This window comes from Siphateles boraxobius, unplaced genomic scaffold (genome assembly GCF_051911475.1).
Source record: "Siphateles boraxobius isolate OS27281-9 unplaced genomic scaffold, OSU_SipBor_1 31, whole genome shotgun sequence".
Classification (NCBI taxonomy): domain Eukaryota; kingdom Metazoa; phylum Chordata; class Actinopteri; order Cypriniformes; family Leuciscidae; genus Siphateles; species Siphateles boraxobius.
Window position 1 is genome coordinate 1,471,780 of NW_027508931.1, and position 21,150 is coordinate 1,492,929.

The window sequence follows — 21,150 nt, forward strand, 5'->3', positions numbered from 1 at the left end:
AGCACGCGCCTCTGCTGCAGAATAACCCATTACGTCGGTGTGAAATAATCAATTATAGATATTTAGATATTAAATTTAAATCTCCAATCTCCTCAATCCTCCAAAGATCCCGAAAAAAAGTCCGTTGCTGCTTCAGTGACTACTTTGCTCAGAGAACCTGTCAATCACAGCTGTCAATCATGTACGCCGTTTTTATAGCATCAAATAACTAAAAACAAACTTATTTTAAAAACAAACACTTGAAATTACATCGGCGTGATGAAATCTACAGTAAATGACAGAAACTATCTTTGGAAAAAAGATATGTGTAGTGTAATTTAATTGTTTAGTAGGTCTCACGTCGGCACGTCCCATTGAATAACATGGGGAGGCGGGGTTTATGAGCTATACTAGGACCGGTCACCGGGGGGCGATCGAGATGCTTTGGCTTCACTTTTCAGGGCTTGTGCGCCGCTTGTTTGCTCCTAGTAAAAGACAAGCACTGCAGTTGAATAGTGATGATATTTGGGATTTTTTTAATTATCGGCATCAAGTTTTTCTGTTTGGTCGATGTGGGGGGGGGGCGGGCTTTTATTTTCACACGGGGCGGGACTTGTTATCTTTTGAATATCTAATAAAAATTTCATTTCACAAACCTTGCAGACTTTGTTGAATCCAGCTCTGAAATTTTCTGAAGTGTGCATTTGTAGACTGCATGAACTAGTGAACTCTTTACATTGCAGTCGGTAAGTGCGAATCGGATGCAGACAGGTGTTCAGCTGCCACTGGAGACACATGAAACAAACTTTAAACCCTTGAAAAAAATCAATATCGGTCGACCACTACAGTTGAATTTTGCGTGCTGGTAAGACAACAATTGCAGGTGACATGAATCAGAGCTGAGCCCATGACCTCTCAGGGAGGATTGGCCAGATAATATGGACTGATTCCTGATGATTATAGCTGAACGCAGAGCTGAGCACAATCCTCTTAGGGAAAATGATTTGAGGACCTTAACACTGCTGCTCACTTGTGAGGTTGTGTGAGAAGGATGTGGAAGCTTTCCTTTGTATTAAGTTTTTTTCTCTTAAAAAAATGGAAAAAGCTTTTGTGACCATTTCAAACACAGATTTACATAACATATTTCTCAGAACACAATATTAGTTTGGCCAATGTACGTGATGCAATCGGGTCATAATGACCGTAATTGTCCTTTAATCTGGACCCCAGAGGTTTTGAGTTGAACAGAATGAATGAATGAATGAATGAATGAGGAATTTATATCGCGCTTTCATATGTACTGTACACCCAAAGTGCTTTTACAGTCATATCAGGGGATCTCTCCTTAACCACCACCAGTGGAATAAGACACATATGTCATCACCGATGTATCTTGGGTCCAATGCGTGGGTTTCACTTGTGTTTTTGACTACTACACATTCTCAACTCAATTTGTTATGGTTTGTTTGAGTGGTAGAGACTAACTGATATAAAAAATCTCAACTTTAATAATTATCGTTTAACTTGTAATTGTTAACTAATATGACATCTTTTTTTCTATTCTAGTACTCTTTGTTTCTTATGGCCACCAAGGCTGCATTGATTTGATAAAAAAAGGTAATATTGTGAAATACAGTTTAAAATGTATATATTTTTTAAAGAGAAATGTATTCCTTTGGGAAAGCTGAATTTTCAGCATCATTACTCCAATTTTCAGTGTCACTCTAGAAATCCTTCTAAATGCTGATTTGTTGCTCAAGAAACATTTATTATTATCATTGTTGAAAAAAGTTGTGCTGCGTAATATTTTTGTGGAAACCATGGTAAAAAAATTTCAGGATTCTTTGATGAATGGAAAGGTCTGCATTTGTTTGAACTAGATTTGTTTTAACATTATATAATTGTTTTACTATCACTTTTGTTCAATTAAATGCATCCTTGCTGAAAAAGAGAAAAAAAAACCCTTTTGGTATTTCTGTATAGTTTATATATAATAGTCTTATATTTCTCTAGTTTTCCTTGTTATTCCCTGTAGGGTGTTTTTTCTTAAATCAATGAGAATTTTTTTTTATACTATTGATTAATTGATTTAGCTGTAAATGACAGATGAAACTAGAAAAGTATTAATTAGTCAATCATGGCCTGTGTGTATGAAAACAAAAGTCTGAAAAAAAAGGAAATGTATGAGAATGATGGTACTTCATTAATAATAAAATGTATAACAGTAAGCACTTTTACATGCCCAATTTGATGTATATTGAGTGAAAATGGGTAATTATGAACATAATAATATAATAACATGATAATAATTTAGAACTTTTTAAATCGACTGGAGAACAACAAGAAGTCGATATATCTGTAGGATAATCTTTGAAAACATGTAGTCTTCCTTTTAGAAGGAAACTGTCCTTTGGGAGCAGACCGGTTGCATTGGATCCTCTAGCTGTAAAATCTGACTTGTTGAAAGCAACACCAACATAACAAGGGTGGAGAAGGGTTCAGATGCTTCTCTGGCTAGCTGTGTTTACGGAACAGCCGGATCTTTGGAAAGGGAATAGGAACTGGGTGAGCTCTTGGATCATCCTGGATAATTCAGTGTGGAGGTCAACTGGTGGGCATGTTTGTGTCAGTTGGCTTCACGCTTCTTGTGTGGCAGTTTTAGGAGACATGAGACTTTTCAGCACATTACATGTGTTTTTAAAAAAATCTGAGGCAAAAAGGTTTTTTAGGCGTGTATGTTTTCCAATTCAAATATCCTTTTAGCTCTTAAATAACCTTTGAGCCATTTTGACAGGCTGTCAGGTGTATTGTCACTGCATAAAAAAACTTTTTCTACTTTCGTGTAACTGACAAGACACCATGTCTTTGTCTCTCTCCCACTCTGTGTCTCCCTCTTTGTGTCTTTCCAGACCGCCTGAATTTATTAATGGATCTAACCGGAACTGAGGACTAAAGTTTCTCTTTATCAACAAACAAATTAGTCTTTGTGTGAGTCACTCCGGCTCTCCTCCCCTCTCCCGGGATTGTGAAGGAGAGAAAAAAAAAGCCGCAATGAAACAAAGGAGACATGCAGCTCCATGACTCCCAAGTGCAGCCCTGGGGCATTTGCGATGATACGGGAAAGCAAATGCTATTTTTTTTCGTGGAGCAATCATTTCCGTTCTAAATTTAGATGCACGTAATACACTGTCAGGAGCAAATAAAGATCTTTTTTAAACAACACGCTTGCTATTTTTGGCACCCCAAACCTCAAATGGGATTTAGATTCATAGAGCGTGTCATTTTCACAGGAAATTCATGTCAGGAAAGCGGTTTCCACTCCTGTCAGAATAATGCACAGTAGGCAATCTGAGATTGTTGAAATTTTGGACCTTTCTGCATTACTTAAATGTTGTTTCTGTGTGGGACCATGCGTTCTGGCAGCCATGGCTGTGTTGTTGTTGTTTTTTTCACGTGGCAGGAGAAACATTTCCATTTGTCTCATAGAGGCCATGTGATATTGTCTCTATCAGAGAAGGTGACCTACGCCTCTCTAAGAACATAAAAGGTTTAGCTAAAGGAGCTCATATGTCAAGACTATTCTTCTGCTGATCTCTTTCCCCTTCTAGGAAACCATTCATTTGTTTTGTTATTGTTGGATATGAATTACTCCTCACTGTAGATTGTCTATAGTATGTAAATCTTCTTGACCTTTCATATTGTCCCTTTGGTTAGGGTCCCTTTGGTTTGCACACACACATTGCCTGTGTGTCTGCAAACCGAAGTCTGAAAAATACTTATCTAACTTTATTAATAAAATCGAATGAAGATCGAATGCTAGGATGCTAAATAAAAAATGTTTAAATAGCTATATTGTTATTGGTTGATGTTATCCAATAGCCTGTGTGGCCTACAGATGTTTCGGCTATTTTCGTTCTTCAGTGACTTTAAAGAGAGAAAAATAACCAGCATCAACATTGATTTAAAGTGTCAACACAGCCTAATTCTGTGAGTGCTACAGTGTCCAAGGGTTATATAGGATAACTTGGCAGATCCCTTCTAAGCCTCGGTAAATTAAGAGCATACTCTGAGATTATTTTTCTATTGTCCCTCGCTTATCACAACTTCAGTTCTGACTAAATTAAAGTCATGTGCTTTTGTTGGAAAGTTAATATCCTTTATTTATTTCATCACAATATCTTCGAAATAAATCTCCTCAATATTTGTTTATTATTTATTTTTAAATTTATATTAATAAAGAAATGCATACATTATCAATGTAATAAATGTTAATAAAGAAGCTTTACAGCGTACAGTTTTGATAAAATGATTCTAACTGTACTGTTTTTTTCCTCTTCATTCCAGTCTGTGGTCCTCACATTGATATCCGCAATGACATCAGTGAGTTCAAGAAGCTGGATAACTGCACGGTGGTGGAAGGCTACCTGCAGATCCTTCTCATTGGAGACAAGAATAACAACCTCAACCAGGAACACTTTCGCTCCCTGTCCTTCCCCAAGCTGACCATGGTCACCGACTACCTTCTCTTGTTCCGTGTCTCCGGCCTGGACAGCCTCAGCATGCTCTTCCCCAACCTCAACGTCATCCGAGGACGCAACCTGTTCTACAACTACGCCCTGGTGATCTTCGAAATGACCAGCCTGAAAGATATCGGCCTCCACAATCTGAGGAACATCACCAGAGGGGCCATCAGAATCGAAAAGAACCCGGAGCTGTGTTACTTAGACTCGGTGGACTGGTCGCTCATTATGGATGCAGAGTTTAACAACTACATCAATGGGAACAAGCAGTCCAAAGAATGCGGTGATGTTTGTCCAGGTATCATGGAGGACAGACCGCAGTGCATTAAGACCAGCTTCAATGACAACTACAACTACCGCTGCTGGACTTCCAACCACTGCCAGAAGGGTAAGAACTTGCCAACCAGACCTAATCTAGCGAATGTTTGATTTATTTCAGGTTTTCTTTCGGATGGATTCACATCTCCTGGCATTATATATATCGTTCCTTCACATGGGATTTGAACGAATAGTGAAATGAATAGTGAAACTGAATGAGGCTTGGTTTGCATACGATAAAGCTAAGTTTAGCTAAACCGATAGAGGGATGCTGTTTACTTTGCTTGGGAACTGGAGGTCTGCCTCTTTGGCAGGATCTTGTCAGGTAAATATTTGGTTAGTGTAATCTATGTTGTGTTGAGAGAGTTATGTCTATACTGTCTACCAATTCATCAAAGGTTCTGACAGTAGCTGAAGACAGAGAGTCCTAAAACAAAACAAGGTTTTCTGTGACCTGAGGTGATGTTCTGTAAGGAGCTCTACACAACAAATTGTGCAGGATAATTATTACCTTTATTCATTGGATAATTGTCTAGAATTTTTTTTTTTTTAACCATAAGTTATGTTACTGCACTCTTGAATTTGTAATGCATTTACAAAATAATGCATTTTATACTTATTTATACTAATGATCAATTGATATAATTAGCCAATATTTGGCCACTGTGAGATTATATCATTTTGCTTCTCTAACAATACCTGATAACAGTTTCCACTTGGCAGATTAATGGATTAATCTCATTGCGCAGTTTTTTTTTTAGTAAAGAACTTTGAGTGAAGAATTTATACACTTTTAGTGTCAAGTGAAAATTCTTTGAGAATTGCACAAAATCATTTCAGTTTATTTTAGATCTATTGTGTGGTTGGTTTGAAGCTCTTCTATGGCTTATTGTGCAGTATTGATAAACTGATATATCAGTCAGGGTAATTATTTTGCCAATATTTTTAAGATTTAAAGTTTTTGAGGGTTTTTTTGAGAAATTTTACTGAGATACAAGTGTTTCTGTTTTCAGTATTTGTTAGGTGAATTTTGAGTTTACTGCAAGGAATTAATGAGCTTGAATTAGGATGATGATTTGGCTAGATACCTCAATAGTACTTTCATGCCCCAAATGCAGATTTTTTTTTTTTTTTTTTGGTGTGGATAAGATTGATAGAATGTGAGCAAATCACCTGGCCGAGGTCAAAATATCTGCGATTTCTTATCTCTGTAGTCATGAGGTCAGTAGATATGAATGCCAGTGTGTCCCTTACATCTGACTGGGAATGCCTGGGAAAGTGAACTACCCCTTATGAATGTTTGCTCCCACTTCCTCTCCCAAGCACACAAGAATGGTGGGAAAAGCATAATAGATGAGAACACTACAGCACCCTCCACCCCTGGCCTTCAAGAGACCTGCAGACCGTGCAAGTCCCAGGCTCAGAGAGGCCGTCGCAGAGCTGCCCTCCCTCCTCTTTCCCTCCGCTTGAAAACAAACAGAGGAAATCAACTCTCCTCACAAACACGCTCCGTTACAGCCTGAATGTTTATTGTTGCTCTTGGGATTCTTTGAATCCGACAATCCTGAGGACGACACGTTTGAGGAAGGTATGGAGGTGACGTTCTTCGACCCTACCATGAAATGTGATCCACATCAGTGGACGACTCTGTTTATGAGTGTCCTTTTTTTCAGCCACTCCCCTCTGCACTGCTGATACAGTCTCTTCCCGGCATTCCCGCCCACATCGTGTCAGCACTTGCTCCCCTGCACACCTGTTCAGTATGGTAATCTTGTGTCTGAAAGCTGTGTTTTCGCCTTTGCAGAGGTGTGGAGGCATGAGTCACCTGTATCCAAGGCTCAAACACTCAAACAAAGACAACGACTGGTAGGCACAGCAGATATGACCTACTAATGCTCCGACTGATTGATCTGTGTTCTCCAAAAAACTTACTGGAATAAGCAGTGGGCTGCCACCTGTCCGATTGTGTACGCTTCCCGTCAGTGTTTCCACATGGCGCTTCAAAGGAATCAACAATTTGTCTATGAAAATCCCACCCCAGCATTTTCCTACGCTTTATGAGTTGTCGGTAGCTTGCGGTGTTCTTGAGGCACAAATGTTGGTGAGAATGATTAAACTTAAAGGAAGGTCACGGCAAGGATATAAAGGGGAACTGAGGGGCATCTTAACTAGGGTTGGGTATTGACGCAATTTTCCTATTTCGATTCGATAATTAATTAGGTTATGTATCCTCAGTTGGTACAATACTATAATATTAAAGGTTAAAATTAACAAATTTGCTACTTACTTTTAAATTACACATAAGGACGTTATAGTAATAATAATAATGTTATAGTAATAACTTTGTTAATTATAAATGTTTCTTCACAAAAACAGTACATACTTTAGGGCATAGAATAAGTATGAATTGAGACACAGCAACAGATAACTTTAAATGACTGATTTTATATAACTAAGTGATTCCCTAAAATGAATCGGTCTTTAGTATTGGCACAAACTCTGTGTCACTCGGCGCAGCCGTCTGGCTCTCTGTGGAGGACAGTCTTTTCCACCCCTTGGCATAATTGCCTTGTTTTTCTTGTGCACAGATGTTTCTTCAAGGGCACACAGTGGTTTTGTAGTCAATTTGGATCAGTCCTCTCTCTCTCTAATTACTGCACCAAGAGTTGCTGTCAGCAACCAATCGTCGATCAGCTCCAGAGTATTTGCGCGAGACTCTGCCTGTTAGTTATGACATGAGGGTGTCCACAACAGCACTATTGTTTGCTTTTTTTCTGAAATGTAAGACCATTAAAGCATTCCTTGCCTGTTCTTGCATGCACTTGTTACCGTCACCTCTGTGTATACATCCGTGTGCCTGGTGTTCATGGACTTTCCATTTGTAATGCCTTTCCATTGTTTGTCTTCACGCTGCGCAGATATGTATGTTTGTTAACCTGCTTATGCTCTAATAATCTATCTCTGGTGATAAAGAAATGTATTTTGATTTAATTCAGGAATACATTTATCCAAAAGGGTTGTGAATGGCTGTTGAGTTAATCTCTGATGTCATGAACGATTCAATCTGCCGCCCCTTGAGTAACAGTACACAAAGCAATTCCATTGGCTGGAAGAACTTTTAATGGGTACTCTACTCGTACTCTTAGAAATTTTACAAAATTGATTTAGCATGTATGACATGTCAATTATTTTGACCATTAATGTATTATTATGTTGCAAAGTTAATGTTGCCAATTATGTAACCAAAGCTAATGTTTAATCACCGCTACCTGATGAACAAGATTATTATTTTTTTAAACATCGTATTTAGTGTAGATTTGTTTTTTTCTTACATTTTGCAAGCTAACCAATCTGCATACTAGCTGAATGTACCTCTATCTTATAAGCATGCTACATTAGCCCATACCTCCACATTCAGTTATACATTTTTATACGTATTGTACCATTTTGTTTAATCCTCTCTATTGTACATTTTTGTTTGATCACCACTATTTGATTAACAAAGTAAAGAGTACCGTATGTTCGGTATGTTCCGTGTGTATCTGTGTAAGTGCTCTGTAAAGTGCGGCAAAGGTTTCTATTTACAACATGTTTTTGAAGCGTTGATCTTTGTTGCCAATCACAGACATATCTGTTGGTCTGAAATTCTGGGACCACCATGGAAATATGGCACATTTTTTAATTTAAACCTGAAGTTTTAGAATTGAGAAATGTTAAAGAAATTATAAAGTGACATGAATTTGGATGCAAAGAGGCAGCATTTAACACAAGTGGTTTCAGATTGATGCCACTATTTATTTTAGAGCAGGTCTGTAATGTTTTACAAGTATAACATTTAATTAAATAAAAATAATAACAAAATAATTATTTAATCTTGTTTATCCTTGATCTGCTTTTTAAATGTTTATGTACTTGTATATGTACTTTTTTTACACACATTTTTACCCTTTTCTTGTCATGAAAATAGCCTTAGATGGCATAAAACCACAAAGAAATTAAAAAAATGAACAATCTTCAACCTTATATGGCAGCTGAGAATGTTGTTGTTGTAGTCTAAACGGAGCCCCTGGTGGTGGCTGTAGGTTTGATGTGTGTATGTTTGTAATTTGTTTGTTGAATGTGTCTCTCCTCTTTGTCTCCAGACACATTTTGTAATGCCAGTTCGGTTGATGGTGGGAATAGGAAGGGGTCTGTTGGGAGGAGGCATGGAACGGACGTCCTCAGGTCTGTGAGAGGCGAAGTGTTGATGAGAAATGTCAAGTTTACAAGCACAAAAACAAGACTCTTCAGTGAGGGGGAGCGAACCATCAGCCCTCCTTAATCTCCTCCCTCCTGTCCGCCAACCTCTCCTCCTTTCCCACTTATTTTGTCTGTCGTTTGTTTTCTTTACGACCCCCTCTCAACATTTTTACTGCCATTTCCTCCCCTCTCTCTTCCAGGGCTCTTATCGCTCGCGGGATGTTAACAGCTCTAGCCGTTAGATAACTCTCCTCACTGTTTACACTCCTGGCCCCACCACTTGTCTGCCTGTTACTCTAGTGACCCATCCAGTTGTTTGCTCGCTTGTGGCCTTGCTGACATTGTGTGTGTGTGTTTGTGTGTGCATTCAGGGTTTGTGACCTCACCTACTCTGTGGTCTGGGCTCCTATGATCCAGACAAGCACATCTTCCCCCTGAAAAACATGCTTGCATACCCCAGACTAGAGACGGGAGGGGGAGAGGATTGTTGGATAACGGGGTTTGAGCGTGGGTTTGTGCCCCCTGGGCTTCATTGGCTGTGAAACGACCCCAAACAACAGTGCATACTCTTGTTGTTGTCCCGAAGGTTAGCTGATTTGTCTGATCAAACCATTTTGCATCCTCTATGGCTTGCATACTTGGAATTTTTCGCATTCCTCAGCTGTGCCACATAATGCGCAGATTGCAGATTTCCTGTGTAAAGCACAAATCAGCTCAGATAGTGCCGTCTAATGAAGGCCAAACTGACCCTCTCTCGCAGAACAGTGCTCAATTTTCGGTCATGAGCACTACTGGTTCAGTGTTTTAGTCCAGTCCAATCTGTCTGTCGGTCAGTCAGTCTATTGGTCTGTCTATCTATATATCAGTCACTCTATCTATCGTCTATCTGTTTTTCAATCTCTTAGAATCTATTTATCGATCATCTGTCTGTCTTTCAGTCTTTTAAGCCCCGTTCACACCGCCAGCGACTTTGTCGCTGTATGTCGCTAGGGTCTGTACTGTGATGTCGCTTGTGGGCGTTCGTAGTGCTGTCCCTCTAATGTTATTGGTAGACTGCACGTCTGGCCATATCTATACAAAATACAATCACAAGTGATATATACAACTATACAATTTTAATTTGACTAGGAATTAGGCTAAAAAGAAACAGTATATGCTGTTGGGAGAGTGTTTTTATATTACCATAGCAGTGTTCAGTGGATTAAATAATTTACTAGATAATCGATCGATCAATCAACAAATTAAACTCACTCATACTGTCAAATTACTAAAACGTCATTCGTATTTGACAAATAATCAATTTTCTTGTCCCTAATAGTCAAAACAATGCAGGGGAAACTGTAAAATGAACTGCAGCAGTACTAAACCTGCATCATAAAATTAGACAACTCGAACTATAAATGTATGAATTAAACTCACTGAGATGTCGACAGTTTCTTTTCCATGCATCATTTTATTATATCCATATATGTGGTTACAGTTAAATCATATTAAACAGTGTAATCATCCTCGAACTCTTCTCTCTTGCCTGCACTCGAGACGGTGACGTGAGCTCCACTGAAAAGGCTTCTTTCCTATTGGTTGTCGCTCGCGAAAATCGCTTCTCATTTGCATAAAGTTGAAATTTCTCAACTTTTGTCGCTTGTCTCTTGTCGCTTGACACGCCCACATTCTGTCGCCAACGGTCACTGTCGCTCGTGTCGCCGGATGTCGCCAGCGCTCCATTGAAATGAATGGGATCATGTCGCTTTGTCGCTGTGTGTCGCTGGCGGTGTGAACGGGGCTTTACTTTTTACCTATTGTTTGTATTTCAGTTTCGCCTGTTTGCGATCGATAAACACGTTCGCCTGTCTGTTTATCAATCTCTTTCCATCTCTTGATATCTGTCCTTCTATCTGTCTTTGAATCTCTCAGAATCTGTCCGTCTGTCTCTGTGTGTATGAAAATTGTATAATCTTAAATTTATGTCGAATGTTTCTTTTTTTAAAATCTTCAATTTGTTACTAAATTTTATTACTAAAGTTACTAAAGTTCATTTGAGACCCTGTGTTTGTCTATCTGTCTGTTGATATAGAAACTTTTAGTATGAGGCTGGTTTACCAAGCGGAGTAGTTTGGCTCTGAGATGAAGACTTCCATAGTTTCGCAGATGTCTCTGGATGTTTGAAAATTTTGAAAAATCCTCTTTAAAGTGTTTTCCATGCTCTCTTGCCTGCTTTAATGATAGAAACAGATACAGAATGCTTTGGGAAGACCAGGATGTGTTTGTGTTATGTCAATGGACTTGAAATAGGAAAAGCACGACACAACCTGGGGGTGCCGAGGAGGGGTGTCCGTTTTTTTTAAGGAGGATGTTATATCCATGTAGGTTGTGTGTAATCACTGGCCTTGCCCAGACATGTGTGGGAGGTTTTACTTGTCTAATGTTTTTCTAAAGCTCTTTGTGAAGAAATCTACAAAACGGCTCTTCTTCCATTTCCATCTCCGGAAATTAATTGGTTTACTGTCCTTCTCTGGCCACAAACATGCTGTTTTTTCCCCTCTTCTAGCCATTAAAAAGTCCCCTTCAGTAATCTGATCAAATCTTTTTCCAAATTCTGCTGTGATCCAAACTGGACTCCTCACCGAAGACAACGAAATCAACTTGGTCACAAGTGCTTTTCCTGCTGGATGTTGTAGACCTGCAAGATTGTGAAAAACCCCCGAATTGTTAATTATTTGCATTAATATTGTGTGGTATAACATGTTTGATATCCTCTGAATCATAGACCAGCGTCTGTGCCCATCATACACTACATGATTTTCTGTGAAATCTATCAACTTCAACTGCCAAAAAATCTGCAGTCTGTCTCTTATTTTCGACAGCTAGCATTGACTCGTCAATACTGAATCGAGGTATGTTATATAGTATATTCTAACCTGATTAACTACTTTAAATACTTTAAATCTGGTCTGTGAATGGTTATAAAGTTCAACCGCTGAAAAAAAAACTCTCATTGTAATAGAAATATGTGATACAATGGGAATATCCAAAGTTATTTACATTAGAATTAAGATTCAACATTTTACCTGGAAATCGAACCTGTGTCTTTGCTTTTGTTAATGGCATGCTCTATTATGGTACATGAATACAAACAAAATAAGTCTCATTTATTAATTTGAGTTATTGTGCAGCTTCAAAAAGAGATTTTCAGTAAAAGTGACATTGGTACTGATGTGTGAATGTAACATCGAAGGCGTTTGTTTCTATGGCAGCTGGCATGTGATTAAAGCAGCAGTGGAGTAGTAAAACAACAGTCTATACATTCATGACTTTCCACATATTTATTGGCTTATATACATAGTCGTGCTTCTGAATTTATAGACTGTTGAACATGTAGCAAAAATGTTTGAATAGCTCCAGGGTTTGAATTTTGTACAGTACAGAGAAGAGAATCGTGGGATTTCTTTTTAGTAAGTTGCGGTTAAGTTCAAAGACTCCTTTCTCGACTGCAGAATCTACACAGACACGCACTCACACACTTCATACAGCCATATCTCCACCCTACGCATTTCCCTCTGTGTTTGTGTGTCTTGTCTGGTGGCTTTGTATGAGGCAGTGAATGTAGGCATAACGTTCTGTGTGTTTATGTGTGGATCTGGCTGCTGCCTCCTGGCTAGCGTCGAACAGAAGTCGTGATTCATCTACTGCACTCGACACTCATTCATAAAAATCAGCACGAATACTACGCTTTCCTTTTGGAGCGCTCCGGGGGCCTGGCATGTTCACAACATGTCAGAGTCTTCTCAGTCCAGGTTACGTGGCAGAAATGACGAATGCTCTCCCTCCGCCAATGTGGGTGTCCTCACTGCTAGTTGGCAGAGCTGGCATAGTATGGCACCATCGGTCTGAGTACTCACTACTTTGTGGCCGCTGAATGGAGATGTGGCTCAGGTCATTAATGTGGGTGTTTTCAAACCTTTTGATGCCAAGGACGCGCAGATATGACATTTTCTTTTCTAAAAGACAAAGACAACCATATATCTTAATTTCTGCTGAAAAACAGTGAAATATTATAAAATACATATGTTCATAAATGAATAAATACATTTTAAATATCTTTTTATAAGATCTCACTATTTTCTGTAATAAAAATAAAATAGAGAGATGCACTGATACTAAATGTCTCAGCCGATAACGATAGCTGATTATTCACCGATAGTTTGGTTTTCTTCAGGAAAAAAAGATCTCACAACTAATTTTCACAACTGTTGCATGAACACTCATTGTAATGACAGATTTTTTCTACATACATATATAATAAACAGTAAATAAGCTTATCTCTAGTTGGGCTGCACGATATTGGAAAAAACAGACATTGCGATACATTTTCGGGGATATGAAAACAATTTAACCAGATGGCTTGAATAGCTCTATTAGGAAAGAATGATTCGTTCTTGGATGATTTATTATTGTGGTGATTTTTGATTTAGAAAATAATAAACAAATGACAAGCATAGATAAAAAAACTAGAGCAAAGTGTTTAGTTTTTTTTAGATAAATCTAACTGTATTCAAGTACATGCATTGAATAATCAAATGTAAAATAACACTGCATAGTAATCACCGTAGAAATGAAATATAATTAATACAATTTATCTTTGTTAAATTTACAAAAGTGATTTTATCTTTCTCTTTTGTTGTTTGATTAACATTGGTGACGAACTCTGCAGGTATATTAGGCTGCTGTCACTTTAAGATGCATTTGCCGATCCAATATAATGATACACATCTGTTTTCTTTCTCAATTGTTTACAACACATAACTGACTGATCGCAACACTGCTATCGTCTTTACCTTCATTACAATCCGCATCCATCAAAACGCGGATGCACACTTCACGATATCGATACTAAAACGATATATCGTGCAGCCCTATTGTCTAGTGTGTTTTTTTATAGCTAACTAACAATCTGTGAGCACTGCATAACTTTGCCAACGTTAAGTGTCATATTGTTCTCAAGCTGATTAATTGACGTTTCTCCATGGTTGAAACACTGATTGAGCAATTACATGATACATTACCGTAAGTTGTACTGCATCTTTACTTTTTTAGTATGTATTTTTTTTCGTGCTATAACTTGTATTAAAGTAAGCTTCATTGTTTATTTTGAAACACATAATTGCTTTTATTGGCCGATACCGATTATTGTCTGATACATTGGTGCATCCCTAAAATAATATACATTACATTTTTATTTTTCAAATTTCTTTACATTTTTCGATGATTAATCTGACAAGATTTGGCTGTTGTACCCCATGACCACCCAAATGGACTCTTCTTGTGTGATGGCACCTGCTATCTCTATGCCGCAAGTGTCCTGTCAGTTGCTTCAGTGATGGATTGCATCTTTTATGGATGTGGTGTGACCTTATGTTGTCAGAAAGAGGAGTTATAGAGATTTGATTCCTGATTTGAAGGACTTGGAGTTGGTTCTCGGGACTTGAACAGATCGAGAGGGAAGAGCAGCTGACAGGAAGGGGTTCATGACCAGGGGTGAAGTTACTTCTGTATCCTTTCTTAAGTTTGGTGCCACCTGTCTTTAGCATTAGTTCCAGTGTCTCTGAGTGCCTCCAGCACAGCCACTGTTACATTAAACCCGTTTACTTTTCACGTGCCGAAGACTACCGTGAGACTCCTCTTGTTTCTCACTAGGTGTCTGTATTAGTTTAATGATATTTCTGTCAGAAATCTAAATAACAAATGTGGAATTGAGTGGTATCAACAAGTGTTAAAATGCATAGTAATAGATATACAGATTCATGATTTAGGCTATTAGTGCACAGTCTAGTCAATAGATACTACCATTCAAAAAAATTGGGGTCTTTCTTTTTTTTGAAAGAAATGAGAATACTGTTATGCAAGGATGAATTGAATTGATCAAAGGGGACAGTACTTTTATATTGTTACAAATGTTTTCTATTTCAATTTTTTTTATCTTTTGAACTTTCTTTTCAAGATTCCTGAGGAGTACAATTAAAAATGTTTCTTCAGCATCAAATCAGCATATTAGAATGATTTCTGAAGGATCATGTGACACTGAAGACTGCACTGCTTTGGCTCAAATTCAGCTTTGGCATCCCAAGAATAAATTCCATTCTAAATACATTAAAAAAGAAAAACTAATATACTACAACATTACTGTTTACTGTGTTTTCGATCACATAATTGCAGCCTTGGTGAGCAAAGAGACTTCTTTCAAAAACACACACATTTTTATTTATTTTTATTTACTTATATTTACAAACACTGTTAATATAAAACACATTTAACATTTTCTGCACTGTTTAAAATCTGATAAATTTCATGAGAAAGGTAGCAATGTCTCTATTTGTGAATGAATCATCATCTATTCAGTGAATGGATGATTCCTCGTTCACAAACATTTAATTCAAAGCAATATAATTATAATAACTATTGTTATTATTTTATTCAAGGCAGAGCAGTAAACTGGCAGATTCTGCAGACTGTTCGAGGAGAAGCTCATATTTCATGTCTCTCATTTAGTGGTTCCCGCAAAAAGGATTCAGTTTTACAAGCCCCCATTCTTTCAGAATGAATGGAGTGGGTAAGAGCTTCTTAAAATGTTTTTTATTGGTTCGAATAACTCAGTGGCACATCCTAAAAGCTAAAAATTCACACGTTTAAATGTGTTTGTCGGAGTACCATTGTATGTCGTGCTAAAGTTAAGCCTGCTGTTTTTTTGGTTTTTTTCTTCCAATGTATGGCTTTTTTGCTCCTTGAGAAAAGCCACGTGCTTGATTTATAATACGTGCATGAACATAAATAATGTACTTGAGCTCATTATTGTGTAAGAACGTGCTGGAAGTGTGAGGGAGTTCAGTGTCTCCGCAGGGATGTATGTGCTGTGAAGATGAAAGGCAGCCAAAAAATTACAAAGGAAATCGTATGGAGTTACTCAACTCATTGAAATACCCCTGATAAGCTTAATCCTTCTTTAACCCTTTCTGAGTCATTGATGATAACAGGATTGCCTCACATATATTTTTATTAGGGCTGTCGATAGATAAAACATTTTCTAATCGCGATTAATCTCATCCTTTTGTGCAATTAATTGCATACTTATTGTGAAATTAAGCATCCATCATTTTTCTTGTTCAACATGTTGATTTTGTCATCATTTGCTATATCCAGCAAAGTAACTATCAGATTGAAGGATGTTTTTCACAAAACTTTAATTTAGGTGCATTTCCACAAAAGGACACTTGGAGACTCCAAATGGATACCTAAAAATCACATGATATAAGTTCATATAATTCATAAATGTATGCACATCAAAGGACACACGTAAAAAAAAACATCACAGAACTTTTCACAATTCAGTGTACTGTATGTGTACAGTGCATCAGTAAAGTGCACGGATTGTTTGAATGCATTCGTTTTCTGGAGTTTAGCGGTTTAAAAGGATCTGATTGCAAACAGAGAAGTGAAAGTGGCTTATTAAAGGGTTAGAATAGAAATGTCCACCTACCAGGGTCATTGTAAGATACTCAGCGCCATTGTAGCTACTCAGTTTGATTTCAAACTTTTTTAAAAACGATTTTCACACTTTCCATAAAATTAATTTGAAAAACGGTTTTCAACAATAATAATAAGAAATATTTCTTGAGCAGCAAATCAGCATATTAAAATGATTTCTGAAGGGTCACTTGACACTGAAGACTGGAGTAATGATCATGAAAATTCAGCTTTGCATCACAGGAATAAAGGACAATGAATCAATGGATATCAATGAATGTGGTTTGAATGGTTTATAAATTGTAATAATCCAATATATCATTTTTTTTAAAAAAAAATTTTAACTGTATTTTTGATCAAAGGTAGCATTGGTGAGCATAGGAGACTTCTTTCAAAAACATTTAAAAAAATCTTACCGACCCCAAACTTTTCAGCAGTAGTGTAAATGTTTTAGAGATTTGTTCAAATTCATTACCGTAAGAACAAGCAATAGGTAGTAGTAATTTTTGCCTTTTTTTACAGCTTTAACATCAGTATCAATACATTTGGGCTCAATCTATTTCTCACTGTGTTTCATTCTTTTTATTCTTTTATTCTTTCTTTCACTCTTATCATGTCATCCTCAGCCTGTCTGTTGTTATCAGTGTCCTATTGAATGGGCACAGGTGGCAGTGGGTGTGTGGCATGGTTCCCTTCTGCCAGATGGGGACTTCCTTGGCCTGCCTCTGCTTCTCGCAGGAATCACCAGTTGGCACGTGACGATAGTTTAGTTTGCCAAGACTGAACGGGGCTATCCATCCTTGATCTGGTGGATGAGGATTCACCTGGTTACTTCCATGTTTTGCACATTTTAGGAAGCTGGCTTACCAGTCTGTGATACATTTCTCTGACTTTTACTTTTAGAGTCATATATTTTTTTTCAGAGAAGAGATACCGAAGGCTGCCAGATGTTAGATGCCTCATTAGTGGGTGATAATCCATTCTCATGTGTCCTCAAATATCCTGAGCTTTGCTATGAGAGCGTGTCTTCGCATGTGGTGTTGATGGCCAGCCAGTGCTCTGTCGGGGCAAAGATGTCTGTCTTTCCCACGGGAGAGAGCGGCGAACGCGGGACAACCCCACCACGCGACTTAAAGGTCAGGAGAATCACAGCTGTGCTCCTGTGTCAGCACACACACACTCTCTCTGTGAGCCGTCTGCCCCGCCATTTACTGTGTCAGATAAATTTAGATGTTTCTCAAGTGCTCAACAGCATCGCTATATCCACTGCTTGGTCAAGTGAAAGAAAGAGGGCTTTGTGGGAGGATTTCCCCCCTCGTCTGCGGCTTTCGTGGTTTTCTATTATTAATATGCTCATCTGTGAATTACAGAGTGATGAATGGTTGGACCACTTTTCAGTCTGCAATTGGCTGAGATTTATTTAGTTTGTGATCTGATATGTGACATACAGTGTTTCATGTGCCTTTGAAACTGTCCCCAGTTTCGGGGAAAAATCATGTCTAGATTAAATCAGCCTTTTTTCAGTAGACAAAAAAAAAACGCTACAAAAGCATTGTATTAATGTTGTATTTTTTTTTTTGTGAAAATGTTACCAACAAAAACTAAAATGTGTTTGTAGCAAATTGTATTTTTTCAATATTTTAATTGAATGATATATTTTATTATTTAATCGAACATTTTTTGGTTTGAGGGTCATGAAAATCTATTTTAGCTTAATTTAAGTAAATTTAGTCTTTATTTTTTTCCAGTTAATAAATATATTTTTCTTTTAATTTTCATTAGCGCTACTAGACATCACCGTGTTTTTTAAGGCGAGACACGGCAGGCAAAAACATCGTTTTTTTTTTCAGTGGTCAATTTTGAGATTTTGGGATATTTGTCTTCAATAACATGTCTTCTTTCAGACTTGTAGTGAAAAAAAGTCCGAAACACACATTTAGGTCTTTATTTTACTACACTTTGTCTGTTTGCGTCTGTAGATTTCTCATAAATTCATCAAAAGTTGTAGTTATTAATCACCCCTCTGCTCCGCGATCGTGATCTGCACCCTGTCATCACACACACCGTTAGAAAGCTCTCTCTCTCCTGAACAATACTGCCGGATCCAAATATGGTCATTTCCTTTTTATCAGCAACCAATCGCGAAATTAAAAGGGGGGATTTTACTCTAAATGCGCAATCTCATTGGCTGATGCTAAATTTTTAAAGCCCGTTTTCTCAAAATTACTTTTCTCTCATACTCCAAGTCAGAAATCTCCACTTCAGTAGCACCTATATACACCAAACTTTCCAGTATTGTACCTAGTTATATTATGAAGACATTTACAGAGGGATTTGTAAATATATTATTCCTAGCCTGATTTATATAACATTTTATTCCAAAAAACATGTTGAAAATCATTTTTTAAGGCTATTGGCAGTATATTCTGATTTACAGGATAACAAAAGTAGATATCCATAAATCCCTCTGTATTTTTCCCCCCATCTAATATGTGAACACAATGAAAAAATTATTTTAAACCTGGCTTTATCCAATACTCAGATTTCGTTTTTTTTAAATATATGCAAATTAGCGCATTTTTAATTAGATAATGTCTCATTTGCATATTTAAACGTTAAATTACAGAAAACTTGTAATACATTTTTTTCTCATCTTAATGTAGGTAATCAACTGGCAAAGTTTCATGGTAATATCTGCTAGTTAAAAAAATTACCCTATTCACCTGTAGTGTCTCGCCTTAAGGTGATGTTGTTAAAATCTTTGTGACTTTAAAAAATTTGATTGACACCTGCATTTTGTTCCATTTTGCTGTGATGCGTCTAGCTGTTTTTGAATGCATGATGTCCCCTAAGAGCACTTTATCTAAATATCAGAAACTAACATAGCTAGCAAGGATGGAAAAAAACACAGCACCTGCATAACATAAACCATTACAAAGTACAGCAGCAGATGCCTGAAAGCGAAAGAAATAGTCGAAAATACTTCTGCGCTGTTTCATTCCCAGTCTTAAATGGGTCTCTAATGTCAGAAGCTTGATCGAGCAGTTTACCCATAAATCAGCTCCAGGAAAACAGTGTTACTTCGGCTCTATGATGTCGTTCTGACATCAGTCCCACATCGATTTTAGTAACACGCACTGGATTGTATCGGTATGGGCTTCAGTAAATATTGATCAAGCCATCTATTGCACAATAAAGTTCATGAAGCAATCTTAAGAACCTTCTGGTCACTTATATTTGTGAGAGTAGCGCTGACAGCATACAAGTTGGCAAAGTCTATTCCGAAATCTTGCGAGATAAGCCATGTAAAAAAAAAAAACGAGATAATACTACCCATCCAGTCCCTTCTTGACTGTTTTGTCAACCATTAGCGGCTCGTGGGGGCTGGAGTTAGGCTACCTTTCATCTATGTTGGCACTTCAGTTTGAAATTTGACTATTCAGGCAGAAAAACACACTGCAGACCTTTGTCACCCCCCCCACGCCCCCCCCCCCCCAACCTTTGCCTATCATCAGTTACTAAGATGTAGTTTGGTGTGTGTGTGTATGTGTGTGTTGAATGAGCGTGTATATGTCAGCACTAGTGTCTCCTCCTCTCAGAGAATAACGATTGAACAAAGCTCACAATGGAGATCGGCTCACTTATTCTTTCATATTTTACCTGAATACTTTATTATAGTATGTACTTTTATGTAGTTTCTTTATTAGTTCAAATTTTCCACATTAAAAATCCAAATCAACCCAGTTACTTTTGATCTTGTTGTGAATGATTAATTTGTGTGCATTAGTTCAATGAAAAAATTGTTTGTAATGTCTCATCAAAATGTCATAAATTTACTTAGCCTCTGAAACCTTTTCGGCTGATGTCACCAAGCCATCTTCGTTTTTGTTTTTCAACCATATAGAGACCCGTTTTCACTCTCATTCAATAAAGCTTGAATGATGAATAAGTCCCATTCTACATTTATTTTTGTCATTTTAATATCCTGTTTACTTGGAAATAATGTTCAAAGGTATGGACAAAATTTCTATTGTAAAATATTTTTAAATGTAATTTATTCCTGTGATGGCAAGTCTTTATTTTCAGCAGCCATTACTCCAGTCTTCAGTGTCACATGATCCTTCTAATATGCTGATTGATTTGGCGCTGAAGACACAATTCTTATTAATGTCAATGTTGAAACAGTTATGCTGCTTAATATTTTTGTGGAAACCGCAAGACATTTTTTTCAGGATTCTTTTTTTTCACGATGAATAGAAATTAAAAACAACAGCATTTAAAAGTCTGAACGTTTTTTTTTAAATATTGTTTTGAATACCACTCTATGTATTTACTGTTCCTACTGACTGAGCTTTTTCTCATGTGACATGATTTGCATGCAAACCAAGCCAAACATGTAAATACTTGTAAACAAGCTTGATTGGACATTCCTTTCCCCTTCATTTGCTTGAGGTTTCACAGGCACCTTTAGATGGATTTGCTTTTTTGTCCCCCCCATAATTCTAATGTAAACACTCTGACACTGTTTTGAAAGGGAACACATCTTGTGCTGCTAATATAACTAACCAGGGGTCCC

At 37.4% G+C, this 21,150-nt stretch overlaps 1 protein-coding gene across 2 annotated transcripts in view; it reads left to right on the forward strand.

Annotated features, from left to right (window-relative positions):
• igf1ra (insulin-like growth factor 1a receptor) overlaps window positions 1–21,150 on the forward strand; it is a 110,179-nt gene that overhangs the window by 8,455 nt on the left and 80,574 nt on the right. For both annotated transcript variants that reach the window (XM_077248866.1, XM_077248867.1), the window contains one exon: window positions 4,324–4,887. In XM_077248866.1, coding sequence (XP_077104981.1) covers window positions 4,324–4,887 — 564 coding nt within the window. The remainder of the gene's footprint in view (window positions 1–4,323; window positions 4,888–21,150) is intronic.